This window comes from Diaphorina citri, unplaced genomic scaffold (genome assembly GCF_000475195.1).
Source record: "Diaphorina citri unplaced genomic scaffold, Diaci psyllid genome assembly version 1.1 scaffold1719, whole genome shotgun sequence".
NCBI lineage: Eukaryota > Metazoa > Arthropoda > Insecta > Hemiptera > Psyllidae > Diaphorina > Diaphorina citri.
The window spans coordinates 48,610-65,447 of NW_007379145.1; the positions used below are offsets into that span (position 1 = coordinate 48,610).

The following is a 16,838-nucleotide window of genomic DNA, read 5'->3' on the forward strand; positions in this document are numbered from 1 at the left end:
CTGCTGGGGTAAAGGGACACTTCAGTCTCATTCGAGCAGGCTAAACAAGGTATATTCTATTCTACTACAATTCACTGAGCCAATACTCTATGTTTACAGGTAGCCCAGTACATAGGCGAAATGTGCAGGTACCTTCTGGCTGTTCCCGAAAAGCCGGAAACGTCATCACTAGTCATGCCCGTCTGATATCGGCCCGAAATTGCCATGAACATTGCCCTGAAATTTAGAAATTGTCATATTATTACTTACTTACTATTGAGACACTAGCTGTTTGCCCCGAACTGCGCGCTACGGAGGAAATATTTTCGGGAATCGAACCCAGAGCTCGAGAATACGATTCCGTCAGTCTGTGGGACGTCATCACTAGTCATTCCCGTCTGATATCGGCCCGAAATTGCCATGAACATTGCCCTGAAATTAAGAAATTTTCATATTATTACTTACTATTGAGACACCAGCTGTTTGCCCCGAACTGCGCGCTACGGAGGAAATATTTTCGGGAATCGAACCCAGAGCTCGAGAATACGATTCCGTCAGTCTGTGGCTTCTTTTTTTTATTCCTTCGATCTCCACTCTTGAAACGGCGGTAATTTTTCAAATGTACACTGAATATTAACAATTTGGGCAATTCGACAGCATTAACCAGAAAAGAACCATCCATAAGGGGATTGTCTTATGGATGGTTCTTTTCTGCTGTTCAATTACCTGACGTGTGTCATAACAGCAGCTTTGGGCAGACCTGTTGTGCCCGAGGTATAAATGTAGGCTAGCTTATCTGAGGGTTTGTTTTTCTTGATGTCCTCGGTAGGAGATTTGGCAGATACTTCAGGCAGTTCTTCATCCAGCAGGCTAGTACTGGGAAGGACTTTGGCCTGTGGTTTTCTACGAGTGCCGGCCGCGTACAGGGAAATGCCCGGGATGGAGTCTTTCACTTCTATGAGAGCTGCAATGATCAAAAGAAGGATTCGTGTTACGGATAGAACTGCACATTAAGTAAGAATAACTACTGCGAGTAGGTATTGTTGGAGTAAAAGGAGTCTTCAGCCTCATCCACTTGATTTGAAGAGGACATAAGCTATTCTGTTATAAAAGTTTGGCAGTCGTCTCCAGGTACTATCGTAAGCAGACTGGATATCTAACATTACAGCAAGGGTGTATTTTTTGAGACGAAATGCATTAGTAACTTCCATACAGATGTAATAGGTAGTAAAGGTTTTGTGTGGGGGTCCCAAGGACAGCAGATTGGATACTCCAGATTATGGGCACACAATGTCCATGACTGAGTGAGAAACCTCAAATTTAGGGTCTGTCCATGAAATGTTAACCATCTAAAGTCTCTGTAACTGTTAAACCAAACTCTCTGAGTGAGTTCTACATTTCACCAACAACTAATGATGAGAAATGAACAGAAATATCTACAAAAACAAAATAAAATTACCAAAGAAATGATCATTTATCCAATGACTCCAGCCAGCCTAGTTAGCTTGGTTGGTCATACAGATGTAATAGGTAGTAAAGGTTTTGTGTGGGGGGTCCCAAGGACAGCAGATTGGATACTCCACATTATGGGCACAGAATGTCCATGACTGAGTGAGAAACCTCAAATTTAGGGTCTGCCCATGAAATGTTAACCATATAAAGTCTCTGTAATTGTTAAACCAAACCCTCTGAGTGAGTTCTACATTTCACTAAACAACTAAGTAATGATGAGAAATAAACAGAAATATCTACAAAAACAAAATAAAATTACCAAAGAAATGATCATTTATCCAATGACTCCAGCCAGCCTAGTTAGCTTGGTTGGTGGCGTGTCTGTCTCATAAGTGCTAGGCCACAGGTTTGATTCCCGCCTGGGGCAGATCTTATACTGATGGGATAGTGTTTGTTCTTGGAACAGCTGGCTTTCCTCATATCCTGTTTTCCTTCTCTCTTCGATTTCGGGACGATAAGACCCTAGCAGTTACAGTTCCCTCTGTCAAACCTCTTAAAAAAAAAAATCCAATGACTCCAAAGTGATGAATGGCAAAGATGAGTAATTGGCTAATCAGTGATAAAGGGTGATAATTACCTTGATGATGTAGAGGAGATGAGAGTCCGGGTTTTTGATGGAATGTCCGGGTTTTTGGAACCAAATGTCCTACTTTTCCCTACTCCAAAGTGATGAATGGCAAAGATGAGTAATTGGCTAATCAGTGATAAAGGGTGATAATTACCTTGATGATGTAGAGGAGATGAGAAAAAGGCAGAAAAACTAGGGAGGACAAAGGCATTCAACTTGAGCTAATCAGTGCTTGGGGCGGTGGGGCCTTGGGGGAAATAAATGGGAATGGGAAAAGAAAAACCTTATTCTCAAACTCAAACTGTAAAAATTCAAAATCTCGCTCCAAAATTTACCCTTGGGGGCTTGGGGGAAATAAATGGGAATGGGAAAAGAAAAACCTTATTCTCAAACTCAAACTGTAAAAATTCAAAATCTCGCTCCAAAATTTACGGAAATGGGAATGGGAAAAGAAAAACCTTCTCATTCTCATACAAAAGTAGCAGAAAACAAAACTAAAACTTTCAAAGTTCAAAGTTTCAAACTCAAACTGTAAAAATTCAAAATCTCGCTCCAAAATTTACAATGTTGCCAAGTCTCCTGTAAATGAGACTGGGGCTAGATTTCTGGGCTAGATTTTTTCAATATGTCCCAAGACTGCCCAAGAGTGGAATACTTAAATATTTTTTTAACGGCTAAAGATGAGATGCTGAAATTTGGGGTGGCCTTTGATATTTTAAAATATATTTTTTTATGAATTCATGATGCGAAAGTTCAAAGCTATGAAAAAATATCCTTTTGAAAGATCGAAATTCATGACATCACATCATAGCGATTTGTGCTAGATTTTAAATCTGCCTAATCGGCAACACAGCCATGATTAAAATCACATGTTTGGATTTTGAGGTTATGTTTATAACTTTATATAGAAATTAGAAATCGCTCTTGCTTGCTGAAAAAAGTTCTTGGTCTTTTGAGGTTTTGAGTTTGAGTCTTTTCTCTTTTGGAAATTCTATCTTTTGAAGTTCTCTTTTACTCAAACTTTATTTAATTACTCTCTACTGTGTCTGTCCACTCTCCAGTCACATGCCTTTCTGGTTTTCTCAGTCTAAAAGTCTATTGTGATATCAATGTTATGTTTGTAAAGTACCTACTTGGCACCCTCTGATTATACTGATTTCAACTCTGCTGTCTCAATAACAGATTGGTCTTTGGACTTTTGGTAAGTTCCTTACTTTTGTAATTTCTTGTTTCATTTCACATCATCTCTTCACATTTTACCCTCAATTTGCTGATTGAATATTTATTGCATGAGTGGTTATGACCAGTCATTTAATTTGAAGTGCAGTATAGAGGGACCAAAGTTCTATTCTATTTTTAAAATACAATAATACTGTTGAAAATCTCTTAAAATTAATGCTCTCCAATTCATTTGTTTACAGGTAGCTTAAAAAATTTAGATATCAAGGAAAAACTAAAGATGAAAACCACCAAGCGCAGTGCAGACGCAATGGAAGTTGATGATGCAAAAGCCCAGGAACCTGCAGTCAAGAAAGCAAAACATGTTGACATGAGAAAAGTTCCAGTACCGAACCACAGATATGGCCCTCTAAAAGAAAACTGGATGAAAATATTTACACCCATTGTAGAACATTTGAAATTACAAGTTAGATTCAATTTGAAGTCAAGAAACGTAGAAATCAGATTGTCACCTGAAACAGAAGACATTTCAAACTTACAGAAAGCAGCAGATTTTGTCAAAGCTTTTGTCTACGGATTTGATGTAGATGATGCTTTAGCATTGCTTAGACTGGACAATTTGTTCATAGAATCATTTGAAATCAAAGATGTCAAAACACTCAAAGGAGATCACTTGTCAAGAGCTATTGGTAGGCTGGCAGGCAAAGGAGGAAGAACAAAATTCACTATTGAGAACATAACCAAGACACGCATAGTTATAGCTGATAGTAAAATCCACGTCCTAGGATCTTATCAAAATGTACAAGTAGCTCTGAAAGCACTAAGTAATTTAATCTTAGGTAGTCCTCCTAACAAAGTGTATGGTCAGTTGAGAAATATTGCTACTAAAATATCTGATAGGCTATAGTGTATATCCTCCCAACTGTGATGTCAAAACAATCAAAGGTGTATTGTTGTGCCCCAGAGTACCTACACAAGGATTTTCGTGTAATGTAATAAATTAAATCTTCCCTATTATACCTATGTATTTATTAGCACTAAGTCTCTATCATTTTTTTTTTTTTTTTTTTTTTTTTTTTTTTTTTTAACCATTTTTAGGAGGCATCTTGTGCTCCAGATGCAGGCACCATGTGATCTCTACCAATCCATTGGACAACTTGGCCAAGTGGAAATGTATCATGTGCTCTCACACATTGACAGCTAAGCAGATTGCTATGGGTAATGACAGCATCAAGTCCGAGTTGGCAGGGCTGGACAAGACAGAGCCAACAGGATTGGAGATGTTCCTGGACAAGTTTCAAGCACAGGATAGCGTCCTGCATGACCAAAACCAACATATTGTGCAGGCCAAACTAGCCTTGCTTCAGATATATGAGACAAGCGTAGAAGGTAAATTTAAATAAAAGGTCACTCTTACCATGTATCTGCACTATCTGCAGTTAGATCATGGGGTTGGGTGAAAGAGCTCCTCTAGGAAAACCCTGTCATTGTAAATAATAATAATAAACAACGTGGCAACTAAGGAGATAGCGCGCCTGCCTACAAGGCGCAGCGAAGGGTCGATTCCCGCCCAGGGCGAACTTTGTCCTAAACCAATGTTTCTCCTACGCTGTCCTCCTTCTGTCTTCGTTTTTCAAGACTATAAGATCTCCATTGTTACAGTTCCCACTAAAAAAGACCTATTCCAAAACTCCGTTCATCCTTGTTGACGCCTTAAAGTCAGAACTGCCATTCTTTTGGCACCTAGCAGAACTGTAATAAAATAAATAATAGAGTCTTGAGTGGAAGGTAACCACTTAGCGAGGTTAGAGCCGGAGGCATTCTCTACCACCTAACCCTTAGAGCTCCATTATTGTGGTCAAATTCTCAAATACAAGAGGATAAAATTCCATGCCTCGGTTGGGATCGAACCCACGCCCTTCTGTTTACCAGGCGAGCGTCTTGACCACTAGCTTTTATTCAGAAACCGAGGAGAAAATACTCATCTCTTATCTCATTTATTTTCAGAACTGTCCGAAGAGCAGCTCATCCGAAAAGTGAACATTTGTAAAGATCTCCTCAGTATTTTGGACACCCTACATAGATGAGTGAGTAAAATTTTATTACCACAAATAGGATTCAAGTATATTGTTGGCACTTGTAACAGTTGGCACCCGTTCAAACTTAATATTAGGCTATAGTGTTTGACAATATTTCTCTTTTTCATGACACAATCCTTTCTCTCTTTTTTGGTGCTCCTCTTTAGTTTACCTAGGTATTTGGGAGCATTAGATTTGGAGCTAAGAGTATAGTGTCGAACGCTTATTTCCTTAAAAACAAATGGTTCAATTTAAGGACATTTAAAATTGAAGGAGCATTAGATTTGGAGCTAAGAGTATAGTGTCGAACGCTTATTTCCTTAAAAACAAATGGTTCAATTTAAGGACATTTAAAATTGACATAGCACTTTGGTGTTTATTTTATTTGAATACAAAGCTTCTTTTATTTTGCTTGAAATGAACAATAATTTTTTTTCGGGATGAGAGTGAGATTTCTCTGAATTATTTTCACTTTCGCAAGACTAGACCACATGGTTTTGTCTTTACATTTTCTATGGATTTAAATTTTAAATAAATAGTGTGGTGAAAAGTTCGTATTGTCTTTAACAACTACATTAAGACCAGAAGTGCCAATTGAACGTTGATGTAAGTATTTTAAAAAAAGGCCTGATTTTTCACTACAGAAAATAGGTAGGTAGGTCAGTTATGTTTGCCCTCTCCAGCTAAAATCTACCGGAAAAGGGATCAATGGAAGACGAAATTTATGTTTTATGTATTGTATTATTATTTTTATACGGTCGAATACAGGATTATTACGAATGTAATGTTATTGGATAGTAGCCTTATTAGTATAATCATAATAATTAATCTTTAACAACTACATTAGGACCAGAAGTGCCAATTGAACGTTGATGTAAGTATTTTTAAAAAAAGGCCTGATTTTTCACTACAGAAAATAGGTAGGTAGGTCAGTTATGTTTGCCCTCTCCAGCTAAAATCTACCGGAAAAAGGATCAATGGATGACGAAATTTATGTTTTATGTATTGTATTATTATTTTTATATGGTCGAATACAGGATTATTACGAATGTAATGTTATTGGATAGTAGCCTTATTAGTATAATCATAATAATTAACCTGAAAACCATTGTTACAAACTGCTGACTCAGCCTGATTCTGCGTCATGTCCTGAGCCAAGCCTAGATTTATTCGTATTTTATCTAGTTCTTATCGGTGACTGTAGTCGTGTGTAAAACCTTACTTAAGTGTAATAAATACTTTTAGAAAAAGGTAGGTTTTGGTACCTCTATTATAAGTCTAAGTCCCCTTGGAAATTACGGTAGGTACTATTGGAAATCGAACCATAAATCCGCGAATTCTGAGGTATTTGAGGTGTGGCGCTCCTTACAAATTCGGCTATCTACCCTCTTGTTACTTTCTATTTTTATTTTTATCCCTTCTAGATGGACTCGGGAAAGTGCGAAGTCTGCAAAGTTGCCGCGAGTTTAAAGTGTGGAGGTTGCAACCAGGTGTTTTACTGTAGCAAATCCCATCAGAAACAGCACTGGAAGGAACATAAGCCAGGGTGTGCCAAATACAAGGTCGTAAGGAATGATATCTTGGGACGTCACATGGTGGCGACGAAAGATATTCGCGAAGGAGAGATCATCTTGGAAGAGAAACCTTTGGTTGTGGGCCCCAAGACAGCGTCCGTACCTCTGTGTCTAGGATGTCATCGGACGTTGAAACCGACGTCCATGGAAGAAAATGAGCCTCTCTCTTTCTATAAATGCTCAGGTTAGTTATCGAATTTGTGGTTGCACTTTGCAGAGATTTACGTGTTAAGGTGCATATTCTAGAAGGTTTTAACCTGGTCTGATTTTAGAACCCAAATAATAGGCCTGGACAGTACAAGTAAAGACAGGATAGGATAAGGTGCATATTCTAGAAGGTTTTAACCTGGTCTGATTTTAGAACCCAAATAATAGGCCTGGACAGTACAAGTAAAGACAGGATAGGGGGAATGCAAATTCTAGAAGGTTTTAACCTGGTCTGATTTTAGGACCCAAATAATAGGCCTGGACAGTACAAGTAAAGATAGGATAGGAGAAAGCCAACCGTTCCGACAACAAACTTTATCCGTTCAGGATAAAATCCGCCACAGCGAGAATCGGCCTAGCGCTTACAAGGCAGACGCGCTATTTATCCGTTCAGGATAAAATCCGCCACAGCGAGAATCGGCCTAGCGCTTACAAGGCAGACGCGCTAATTATCCGTTCAGGATAAAATCCGCCACAGCGAGAATCGGCCTAGCGCTTACAAGGCAGACGCGCTACCCTCCAAGTTAACGAGGCTGGCAGTCTTTACTCTTTATTATTAACTATGCTTTTCCCTCTTTATTTCAGACTGTGGTTGGCCACTGTGCGCGCCTCGGTGCAAATCTCTTCCGTCCCATCAGAAAGAGTGCAAACTCATGAAAGACAACCAATACAAGTCCACCATACAATTTGAAAACGAGACCAAGAAAGAGTCTGCTTACTGTTGTATAGCACCGCTGAGATGTTTGCTACTAGAGCGACCTCTACTGGATGAACTTCTAAGAAAGAGTCTGCTTACTGTTGTATAGCACCGCTGAGATGTTTGCTACTAGAGCGACCTCTACTGGATGAACTTCTCACGCTTGATGCGAAAACGAGACCAAGAAAGAGTCTGCTTACTGTTGTATAGCACCGCTGAGATGTTTGCTACTAGAGCGACCTCTACTGGATGAACTTCTCACGCTTGATGCTCATCTGAACGAGCGAATTAATACGAAGCTGTACGAGATTTACCGAGTCAACTTGGTTCGGTTTATCAAGGATGTGCTGCATATGGATGTGTCGGAGGAGACAATATTGAGGATAGCGGGGATATTGGATACCAACGCGTTCGACATTCGACGAAGTGTGGGCAAGATTAAAATTCGAGGTGAGAGGAAGGAGAGAAATTCAGGATTAGGTGGTAGAAAATGCTTCAGGCGGTAATATCGTCCCGTATTTCAATGTAAAACCCATGACTTCCCAGCATGTCCATATGAACACCTTCTTACGTGTCCATAAGGACACCTTGGGAAGATACCTATAAGATTGAAAAAACGATCAGAGTGCTTCATCCAAAAGTTCAACTTTGAAATGTAAGTAAGGATAGTGGCTTAACGTGCCACTACCATTGGAAAGCTGAAGGGTTGCATCACAGGGTATACATATGTACAGTCTGTTCTAGCACTATCCCGCAGCAGGTATGACTTTCATGTCCGTACTCCGTAGTACCGATAATTTAATAAAGCAAATAATTTATCAAGCGTACCGGGAGGCGCGCGAACGTTAAGAGTTCGACGCCTACCGGCCTAAACCTATTAACATTGTGTCACCGGCCTATTAACATTGTGTCAACATTTCAGGGATCTACATGAAGACCGCCATGCTGTCACACAACTGCAAACCCAACACGAAACACGTGATAGTCAACGAAGACTTCAGTCTCCAGTTGATAGCTCTGGTCAATATTTGCAAGGGTGACATCATCAGCACCACGTACACGCAGCCATTCTGGGGGACCATGGATAGGAGGCTTCACCTGAGGATGTCCAAGTGTTTGGGGAAGATACCTATAAGATTGAAAAAACGATCAGAGTGCTTCATCCAAAAGTTTAACTTTGAAATGTAAGTAAGGATAGTGGTTTTACGTGCCACTGCCATTGGAAAGCTGAAGGGTAATTTAATGGAGCAAATAATTTATCAAGCGTACCGGGAGGCGCGCGAACGTCAAGAGTTCGACGCCTACCGGCCTAAACCTATTAACATTGTGTCAACATTTCAGGGATCTACATGAAGACCGCCATGCTGTCACACAACTGCAAACCCAACACAAAACACGTGATAGTCAACGAAGACTTCAGTCTCCAGTTGATAGCTCTGGTCAATATTCGCAAGGGTGACATCATCAGCACCACGTACACGCAGCCATTCTGGGGGACCATGGATAGGAGGCTTCACCTGAGGATGTCCAAGTGTTTTGACTGTACGTGTGATCGCTGCAAAGATCCAACGGAGCTGGAGACTTATCTTGGTAAGAGTTTCTGTCTGGTTTACTGTGAAATCAGATCCTTAGCCAGCCTAGTTAGCTTGGTTGGTAGCGCGTCTGCCTTGTAAGCCCCAGGGCGCGGGTTCCCGTGTTCAGACGGGGTCGGCGTTTTTCGTCAGCCTCTCAATCAGCCCTAGCTAGGTGATTGCTTTGGGATGACGAAAAAATAAATAAATAAAAATAATAGGGTTACTGTCTCCTTTTGCAATTTATTTTGTTAATCTCTTCTTTTTCACTGGCACTCCCACCAGTGGTCACTATTCATTCAAAGAAATTACTTAATAGTTTTCTTAAAGTTAAATGTACCCCTAATTACTCGTAGAGAGCTGAAAAAACTTGAATCTTCCACCTTCATAATACTAGTCTGTCCTTTTGCAATTTATTTTGTTAATCTCTTCTTTTTCACTGGCACTGCCACCAGTGGTCACTATTCATTCAAAGAAATTACCTAATAGTTTTCTTAAAGTTAAATGTACCCCTAATTACTCGTAGAGAGCTGAAAAAACTTGAATCTTCCACCTTCATAATACTAGTCTGATGGGATACCTACTTGTCCACAAAGGTTGCTTAAGGTCTATCTTTTAAATTTATAATACAATTATGTACCTAGTGTACTTATATTGATTTTTTTGAAAATTGGGATTTTGTTGTCCTAAAATAATTTTCTTCACACACCGTTTCCCCTCATATTAAGGCTGGCTGTCCTTCTAGTTGATGTGGTGTGCATACTTTAATATCAGATCAGATGTAGCCACAAAGGTTGCTTAAGGTCTATCTTTTAAATTTATAATACAATTATGTACCTAGTGTACTTATATTGATTTTTTTTTGAAAATTGGGATTTTGTTGTCCTAAAATAAATTTCTTCACACACCGTTTCCCCTCATATTAAGGCTGGCTGTCCTTCTAGTTGATGTGGTGTGCATACTTTAATATCAGATCAGATGTAACCCCACAATGTGCAGGCTACCTCTATATCCTGTTATATTAAATGGAAATTGAAAACAATATTAAATACCTACCTGATGGGTGAACTGAAATACCCATTGATTTATTATTATTTTAAAAAGAATATTAAATACCTACCTGATGGGTGAACTGAAATACCCATTGATTTATTATTATTTTAAAAAGACAATATTAAATACCTACCTGATGGGTGAACTGAAATACCCATTGATTTATTATTATTTTAAAAAGAAATTTTCTGAAGAAAGTGTTGATGCATATGTAGGTCCTTGTACATGATTACCCAAAAATCTCTGAATGTACTTCTGACAGTAGGGCAAAATGAATAGCTCACCGCTAAAGGGCCAGGCAGTGGGTATACTTATGTACATAGATGAGTGAGTAAAATTTTATTACCACAAATAGGATTCAAGTATATTGTTGGCACTTGTAACAGTTGGCACCCGTTCAAACTTGTGTAATCCCAACCTCCGAACCTGTGTGCCAGGCTAAGTTCCAGTAAAGCTCGCTGCTTCACGATATCCTTTTCTTTTTAAACACGGTTTAAACACGGCAGCGCACCAGGGCAAGTTCCGGTCTCAGGACGCCACGTAGTGTGTGAATATTAAACGAAACATTGCCTTTGTTTTTACTCCAACCATAACACCGTGAAGTTTCGATATGAATTAAAAATTCAAAATTTTTTTTGTGAATCTTATTCTTCAGGATAACTGCGAGGAAGCCATGCGATATCTGGCGGAATCCACAGAAATCATCAAAACGGAACCGGATCTATCCACGCTACTCATTGATAAAGCAGAATCACTCAGTAAAATATTCCAGTGAGAGAAATGCTGATACTTTTTGACATGGAGAGAGGGGGACCCTTTCAATCTTATATTATTTTCTAAACGTGTTAATTCAGACCTAAAAAATGAGAAGACAACACCAATTGATTAAAATTAAATTACTGAGCTGCAACCAAGTTACAAAAAAATGTTTTCACGTTGACTTAACTTATATTATAAGAACAAGATCCATTCACTCATTCACATTTCATAGTTCACACACTGATCGCACTATCTCGAGAACCACAACACCTAGAAAGCTGAAATTTGGTAGGCATATTCCTTTTATGGTCTAGGTGTGCAATAAGAAAGGATTTTGTGATTATCAAGCTAAAGCCGTATTGGACTTTTTTCGTCAAGGCTATTTGAAAAGCTAGCGAATAACGCTGGTATTTCAAACAGCGGAGATGTTCAAACTGTCGCCAGGAAGCTGAGTGCACACCTCAAATTTACAAGTGATAGACATTTACAAAGTCTTTTCCTCGAATCGATAATAAAGACTATAAAGAGTTGAAATTGAAAATAAAACGCCCATATTTAAACAAATATTTTCAAACTGTTGCCAGGAAGCTGAGTGCACACCTCAAATTTACAAGTGATATACATTTACAAAGTCTTTTCCTCGAATCGATAATAAAGACTATAAAGAGTTGAAATTGAAAATAAAACGCCCATATTTAAACAAATATTATCAAGCTAAAGCCGTATTGGACTTTTTTCGTCAAGGCTATTTGAAAAGCTTGCGAATAACGCTGGTATTTCAAACAGCGGAGATGGTCAAACTGTCGCCAGGAAGCTGAGTGCACACCTCAAATTTACAAGTGATAGACATTTACAAAGTGTTTTCCTCGAATCGATAATAAAGAGTTGAAATTGAAAATAAAACGCCCATATTTAAACAAATATTACTGCAACATTTAAATTGTTTTCAAGGGTCTTTTTTAACATGACGAAATTTATGTTTTATGTATTGTATTATTATTATTTTTATACGGTCGAATACAGGATTATTACGAATGTAATGTTATTGGATAGTAGCCTTATTAGTATAATCATAATAATTAGGTATAAACAGGTCTAGGAGAATAAAATCGAAAAAACAAAGCAGAACAGACATAAAATATGTCTACTTTTTTGTTTATCATAAGTACTTGGAAATTTCACCATTATACCTCGCCAAAAAAATAGAAACTACATACTTGGGCCTCAGCTGACTATTTTTTCATAGGCAGAGATATTTAAAAAAACTTGCTTTTACTGATTGTTCTGGTACTTTTGAATTAACATCAGGCAACTAAATGCTCAACAAACAGCATCCTATAACTAACTTCTAAACGTGTTAAAAAATGAGAAGACAACACCAATTGATTAAAATTAAATTACTGAGCTGCAACCAAGTTACAAAAAAATGTTTTCACGTTGACTTAACTGGACGCGGGAGACCCGTGTTCGATTCCCGGCGGGGTCGAGAAATTTGTATCATGCAAATGATTGATTCCGTGACTGGCTGTTTGCGGGGCCCACTCAGCCTCGTGAGGAAAATGAGTAGCTATGACGTTGACTTAAGTTACTAAATCTTATAAACAAATTGAATGAAAGAGCTAAAGGTAACGTATGTAAATTGTATTACAACGGGGTCTAGAAATAATGAGTGGTGTACGAAAGAAATTTATATTAGCTATGTAGATCAGTGACCAATTCCTCTGCAGTTATTGTTGCTATAATTTAATAGCGAATAAGATAATGTACTTGACAAATTTGCAACAACCCTATGATTTGTATTAATGTTAGTCATCTGGCCTACAGCTTAACCCGCCGTACTGTCCTACGTGAGTGGGTATAAGGGAGTTTTGGCGTATTTCCCTCGCTGATCTCCAATTCTACATACACCATTATTTTAAATGATAAGAACTATGACGTAACTTAGAATATGTGCGGACTACACTGCCTACATACAACTTTGTACCCTACCTGTCAATATCCCTTCAGCTGAATTACCACTATGTTTAGTTACACTTCACTAGAATGCACGAAATGAAACGGCACAGGAATACTGCACCAAGGCAACATAACTATCTAGTACCTACTTGATTATACTTAGGTAGAACTTTCTTCTTACTTTTTGGTTAAAATATTTGATTAAACAAGGGTTAAAATTTAGGAGTACCTACATCTGGGTAGTGTGAATCTGATAAAAAAACATGTGTCGTACTTTGGGGCCAATGTGCTCTTGAAAACAAAACAACAAACAACATCCATAGCAAAATAAAGTCTTATGTAAACAGCAAATAATACGGCTAAAAAATATACAACAAAAGCTCGAAGCATGAACAAAAATAAGGCATCTTCTAGACTTATGATCTTTAATTCTATTCATGGGGAGAACCCCCAAAAAATAACCATAATAAAAACAGTAAAGATTTTTATGAAAGCTACATGTGTCGTACTTTGGGGCCAATGTGCTCTTGAAAACAAAACAACAAACAACATCCATAGCAAAATAAAGTCTTATGTAAACAGCAAATAATACGGCTAAAAAATATACAACAAAAGCTCGAAGCATGAACAAAAATAAGGCATTTTCTAGACTTATGATCTTTAATTCTATTCATGGGGAGAACCCCCAAAAAATAACCATAATAAAAACAGTAAAGATTTTTATGAAAGCTTTTAGATATAGACATCAAATTCTGTACAAAGTAACCCAGTCCACTAATGCTACATTGCATAACAATAGTGAAACATACCAACGGGTTTCTATAAGAGATTATTTGTCACTATTATAACAGAAAAATTTGATTGCCAGCCTGGTTACCTTGGAGGGTAGCGCGTCTGCCTTCTAAGCGCTAGGTCGCGGGCCAGGGGCGGATTTTATCCTCAACGAATAAGGTTCTTTCTTTTGCATAACAATAGTGAAGCATACCAACGGGTTTCTATAAGAGATTATTTGTCACTATTATAACAGAAAAATTTGATTGCCAGCCTAGTTACCTTGGAGGGTAGCGCGTCTGCCTTCTAAGCGCTAGGTCGCGGGCCAGGGGCGGATTTTATCCTCAACGAATAAGGTTCTTTCTTAAAAAAAAAAAACCAAGGGTTAAAATTTAGGAGTACCTACATCTGGGTAGTGTGAATCTGATAAAAAAACATGTGTCGTACTTTGGGGCCAATGTGCTCTTGAAAACAAAACAACAAACAACATCCATAGCAAAATAAAGTCTTATGTAAACAGCAAATAATACGGCTAAAAAATATACAACAAAAGCTCGAAGCATGAACAAAAATAAGGCATCTTCTAGACTTATGATCTTTAATTCTATTCATGGGGAGAACCCCCAAAAAATAACCATAATAAAAACAGTAAAGATTTTTATGAAAGCTTTTAGATATAGACATCAAATTCTGTACAAAGTAACCCAGTCCACTAATGCTACATTGCATAACAATAGTGAAACATACCAACGGGTTTCTATAAGAGATTATTTGTCACTATTATAACAGAAAAATTTGATTGCCAGCCTGGTTACCTTGGAGGGTAGCGCGTCTGCCTTCTAAGCGCTAGGTCGCGGGCCAGGGGCGGATTTTATCCTCAACGAATAAGGTTCTTTCTTGGAACGGCTGGCTTTCTCCTATCCTGTCTTTCTTCTCTCTTTGCTTTCGGAATGATAAGACCTCGGCAGTTACAGTTCCCTCTATCCAACCTCTTGAAAAATAATAATAATAATAATGTGATTTTGAAGTCTTACAAATTCGGAGTAAAAGTAAACCTTTACTGTACTACTGTACCTATTAAACTTTAATATTGTTAAAATGGGGGAAAAAAGCACGGATAAAAATCAAAATGGTAATTGAACCTATACCATTTAGGTATAATCTAATTTTAAAAGCATAAAAAAAACTTGACACTTGTTATTTTCTCAACAAAAAGTGAAAGAAAATCATTTAACAAGAAGGAAAACAATTTGTAATAAAAATCAATATGATCATAACAAATATACAAACGTAAAATTTAACAAAACAATTTTATTACACCTGAATTGATTTTTATTTATTTATTTATTCAACAAGATCAAAATTTTAAGCTTAAAAAAGTACAAGGCAAGTCCATTTAACTAAAAAAAAAAAATAGATAATTAAGTACAGACTTTAAATGAATTCAAATTCAAACTTTAAGTGTTCATGCAAAATATTTATCGACCTTACATGTAAATTTATTCAACAAGATCAAAATTTTAAGCTTAAAAAAGTACAAGGCAAGTCCATTTAACTAAAAATAATAGATAATTAAGTACAGACTTTAAATGAATTCAAATTCAAACTTTAAGTGTTCATGCAAAATATTTATCGACCTTACATGTAAATTACTTACGTATGTAATTGATTTTATGACAGTAAATAACTAGCAACAACAACGACAACAAATCACATCAACAATGAAACCAAACAAACTCGACAATCGCTAACAACAAGAACTTAATACAAAATACATCAAAAATTCAATCCAACCAAAAAGCTGTTAAGTATGTCTATCAGACATCAGACTTGTCTATCAGACGATAAACGAGACAATACAAGACAATTAATTAATTGTTCAATGCTCTAATCTCACTTAATTATAAAATGTATAAACAGGTCTAGGAGAATAAAATCGAAAAAACAAAGCAGAACAGACATAAAATATGTCTACATTTTTTTGTTTATCATAAGTACTTGGAAATTTCACCATTATACCTCGCCGAAAAAATAACTAGTCTGTTTCCTAACACAACACGAACTACATACTTGGGCCTCAGCTGACTATTTTTTCATAGGCAGAGATATTTAAAAAAACTTGCTTTTACTGATTGTTCTGGTACTTTTGAATTAACATCAGGCAACTAAATGCTCAACAAACAGCATCCTATAACTAATTTCTAAACGTGTTAATTCAGACCTAAAAAATGAGAAGACAACACCAATTGATTAAAATTAAATTACTGAGCTGCAACCAAGTTACAAAAAAATGTTTTCACGTTGACTTAAGTTACTAAATCTTATAAACAAATTGAATGAAAGAGCTAAAGGTAACGTATGTAAATTGTATTACAACGGGGTCTAGAAATAATGAGTGGTGTACGAAAGAAATTTATATTAGCTATGTAGATCAGTGACCAATTCCTCTGCAGTTATTGTTGCTATAATTTAATAGCGAATAAGATAATGTACTTGACAAATTTGCAACAACCCTATGATTTGTATTAATGTTAGTCATCTGGCCTACAGCTTAACCCGCCGTACTGTCCTACGTGAGGGGGTATTAGGGAGTTTTGGCGCATTTCCTTCGCTGATCTCCAATTCTACATCACCGCCGTTTTTTATTTCGTAGCGATGAAACAACTGCTACATTAGACGCATGTGGTCTGTGTCGTAGCATACCCATCCCGTAGTATGCCTCTCATCAGATGGGCGAAAAGAGACACAATACTTCCCATGTTAGTGCTGGGTCAACACGAGAACACCAGAAAGTAACCCGTTGAAATATTTGCAATCGAAAAGTGAGTACAAATTTTTGTCGAACCCGGGATTAGGATTATTGGGATATTTGGAAAATCCCACAATGCTGCAGTGAGCACCAAAGTTATGATATAATAACAAAAAGAAATGGCA

At 37.4% G+C, this 16,838-nt stretch overlaps 3 protein-coding genes and 3 long non-coding RNA genes across 6 annotated transcripts; 4 read left to right on the top strand and 2 right to left on the bottom strand.

Moving 5' to 3' along the window:
• Nucleotides 1–71: 71 nt before the first annotated feature.
• On the bottom strand, nt 72–1,142 carry LOC103517004 (long-chain fatty acid transport protein 1-like). The gene is made up of 4 exons (XM_026829251.1): nt 1,055–1,142; nt 706–982; nt 319–411; nt 72–216 (listed from the first exon to the last, which is right to left on the bottom strand). Exons 1-4 carry the CDS (start codon nt 1,140–1,142, stop codon nt 72–74), a joined length of 603 nt encoding a protein of 200 aa, XP_026685052.1.
• A 1,821-nt stretch (nt 1,143–2,963) lies between these two features.
• On the top strand, nt 2,964–4,278 carry LOC103516999 (RNA-binding protein pno1). The gene is made up of 2 exons (XM_008481997.3): nt 2,964–3,260; nt 3,481–4,278. Exon 2 carries the CDS (start codon nt 3,519–3,521, stop codon nt 4,143–4,145), a length of 627 nt encoding a protein of 208 aa, XP_008480219.1. The 5' UTR covers nt 2,964–3,260; nt 3,481–3,518; the 3' UTR covers nt 4,146–4,278.
• Nucleotides 4,279–5,598: 1,320 nt separating this feature from the next.
• LOC103517005 (SET domain-containing protein SmydA-8-like) lies at nt 5,599–9,426 on the top strand. The gene is made up of 7 exons (XM_026829252.1): nt 5,599–5,922; nt 6,741–7,074; nt 7,683–7,897; nt 7,965–8,244; nt 8,717–8,978; nt 9,119–9,384; nt 9,419–9,426. Exons 2-7 carry the CDS (start codon nt 6,741–6,743, stop codon nt 9,424–9,426), a joined length of 1,365 nt encoding a protein of 454 aa, XP_026685053.1. The 5' UTR covers nt 5,599–5,922.
• A 198-nt stretch (nt 9,427–9,624) lies between these two features.
• Nucleotides 9,625–10,149, bottom strand: LOC113470650. The gene is made up of 2 exons (XR_003393625.1): nt 9,919–10,149; nt 9,625–9,748 (listed from the first exon to the last, which is right to left on the bottom strand). It is a non-coding gene; the product is annotated as an uncharacterized LOC113470650 (long non-coding RNA).
• Nucleotides 9,769–10,441, top strand: LOC113470651. The gene is made up of 2 exons (XR_003393626.1): nt 9,769–9,961; nt 10,159–10,441. It is a non-coding gene; the product is annotated as an uncharacterized LOC113470651 (long non-coding RNA).
• Nucleotides 10,442–13,636: 3,195 nt separating this feature from the next.
• On the top strand, nt 13,637–15,081 carry LOC113470652. Its single transcript, XR_003393627.1, has 2 exons — nt 13,637–14,084; nt 14,794–15,081. It is a non-coding gene; the product is annotated as an uncharacterized LOC113470652 (long non-coding RNA).
• Nucleotides 15,082–16,838: the final 1,757 nt, after the last annotated feature.

Excerpts from the sequence above, each read along its gene's own strand:
- LOC103517004 (XM_026829251.1), bottom strand. The coding sequence starts at position 1,142 with ATGTTAGATATCCAGTCTGCTTACGATAGTACCTGGAGACGACTGCCA. Across the intron at positions 412-705 it reads GCTGTTATGACACACGTCAG|GGCAATGTTCATGGCAATTT; the intron begins GTAATTGAACAG and ends TCTTAATTTCAG. Across the intron at positions 217-318 it reads ATCGTATTCTCGAGCTCTGG|GGCAATGTTCATGGCAATTT; the intron begins GTTCGATTCCCG and ends TCTAAATTTCAG.
- LOC103516999 (XM_008481997.3), top strand. The coding sequence starts at position 3,519 with ATGAAAACCACCAAGCGCAGTGCAGACGCAATGGAAGTTGATGATGCA.
- LOC103517005 (XM_026829252.1), top strand. The coding sequence starts at position 6,741 with ATGGACTCGGGAAAGTGCGAAGTCTGCAAAGTTGCCGCGAGTTTAAAG. Across the intron at positions 7,898-7,964 it reads GAAAGAGTCTGCTTACTGTT|GAAAACGAGACCAAGAAAGA; the intron begins GTATAGCACCGC and ends CACGCTTGATGC. Across the intron at positions 8,979-9,118 it reads CAAAAGTTTAACTTTGAAAT|TTGTGTCAACATTTCAGGGA; the intron begins GTAAGTAAGGAT and ends AACCTATTAACA.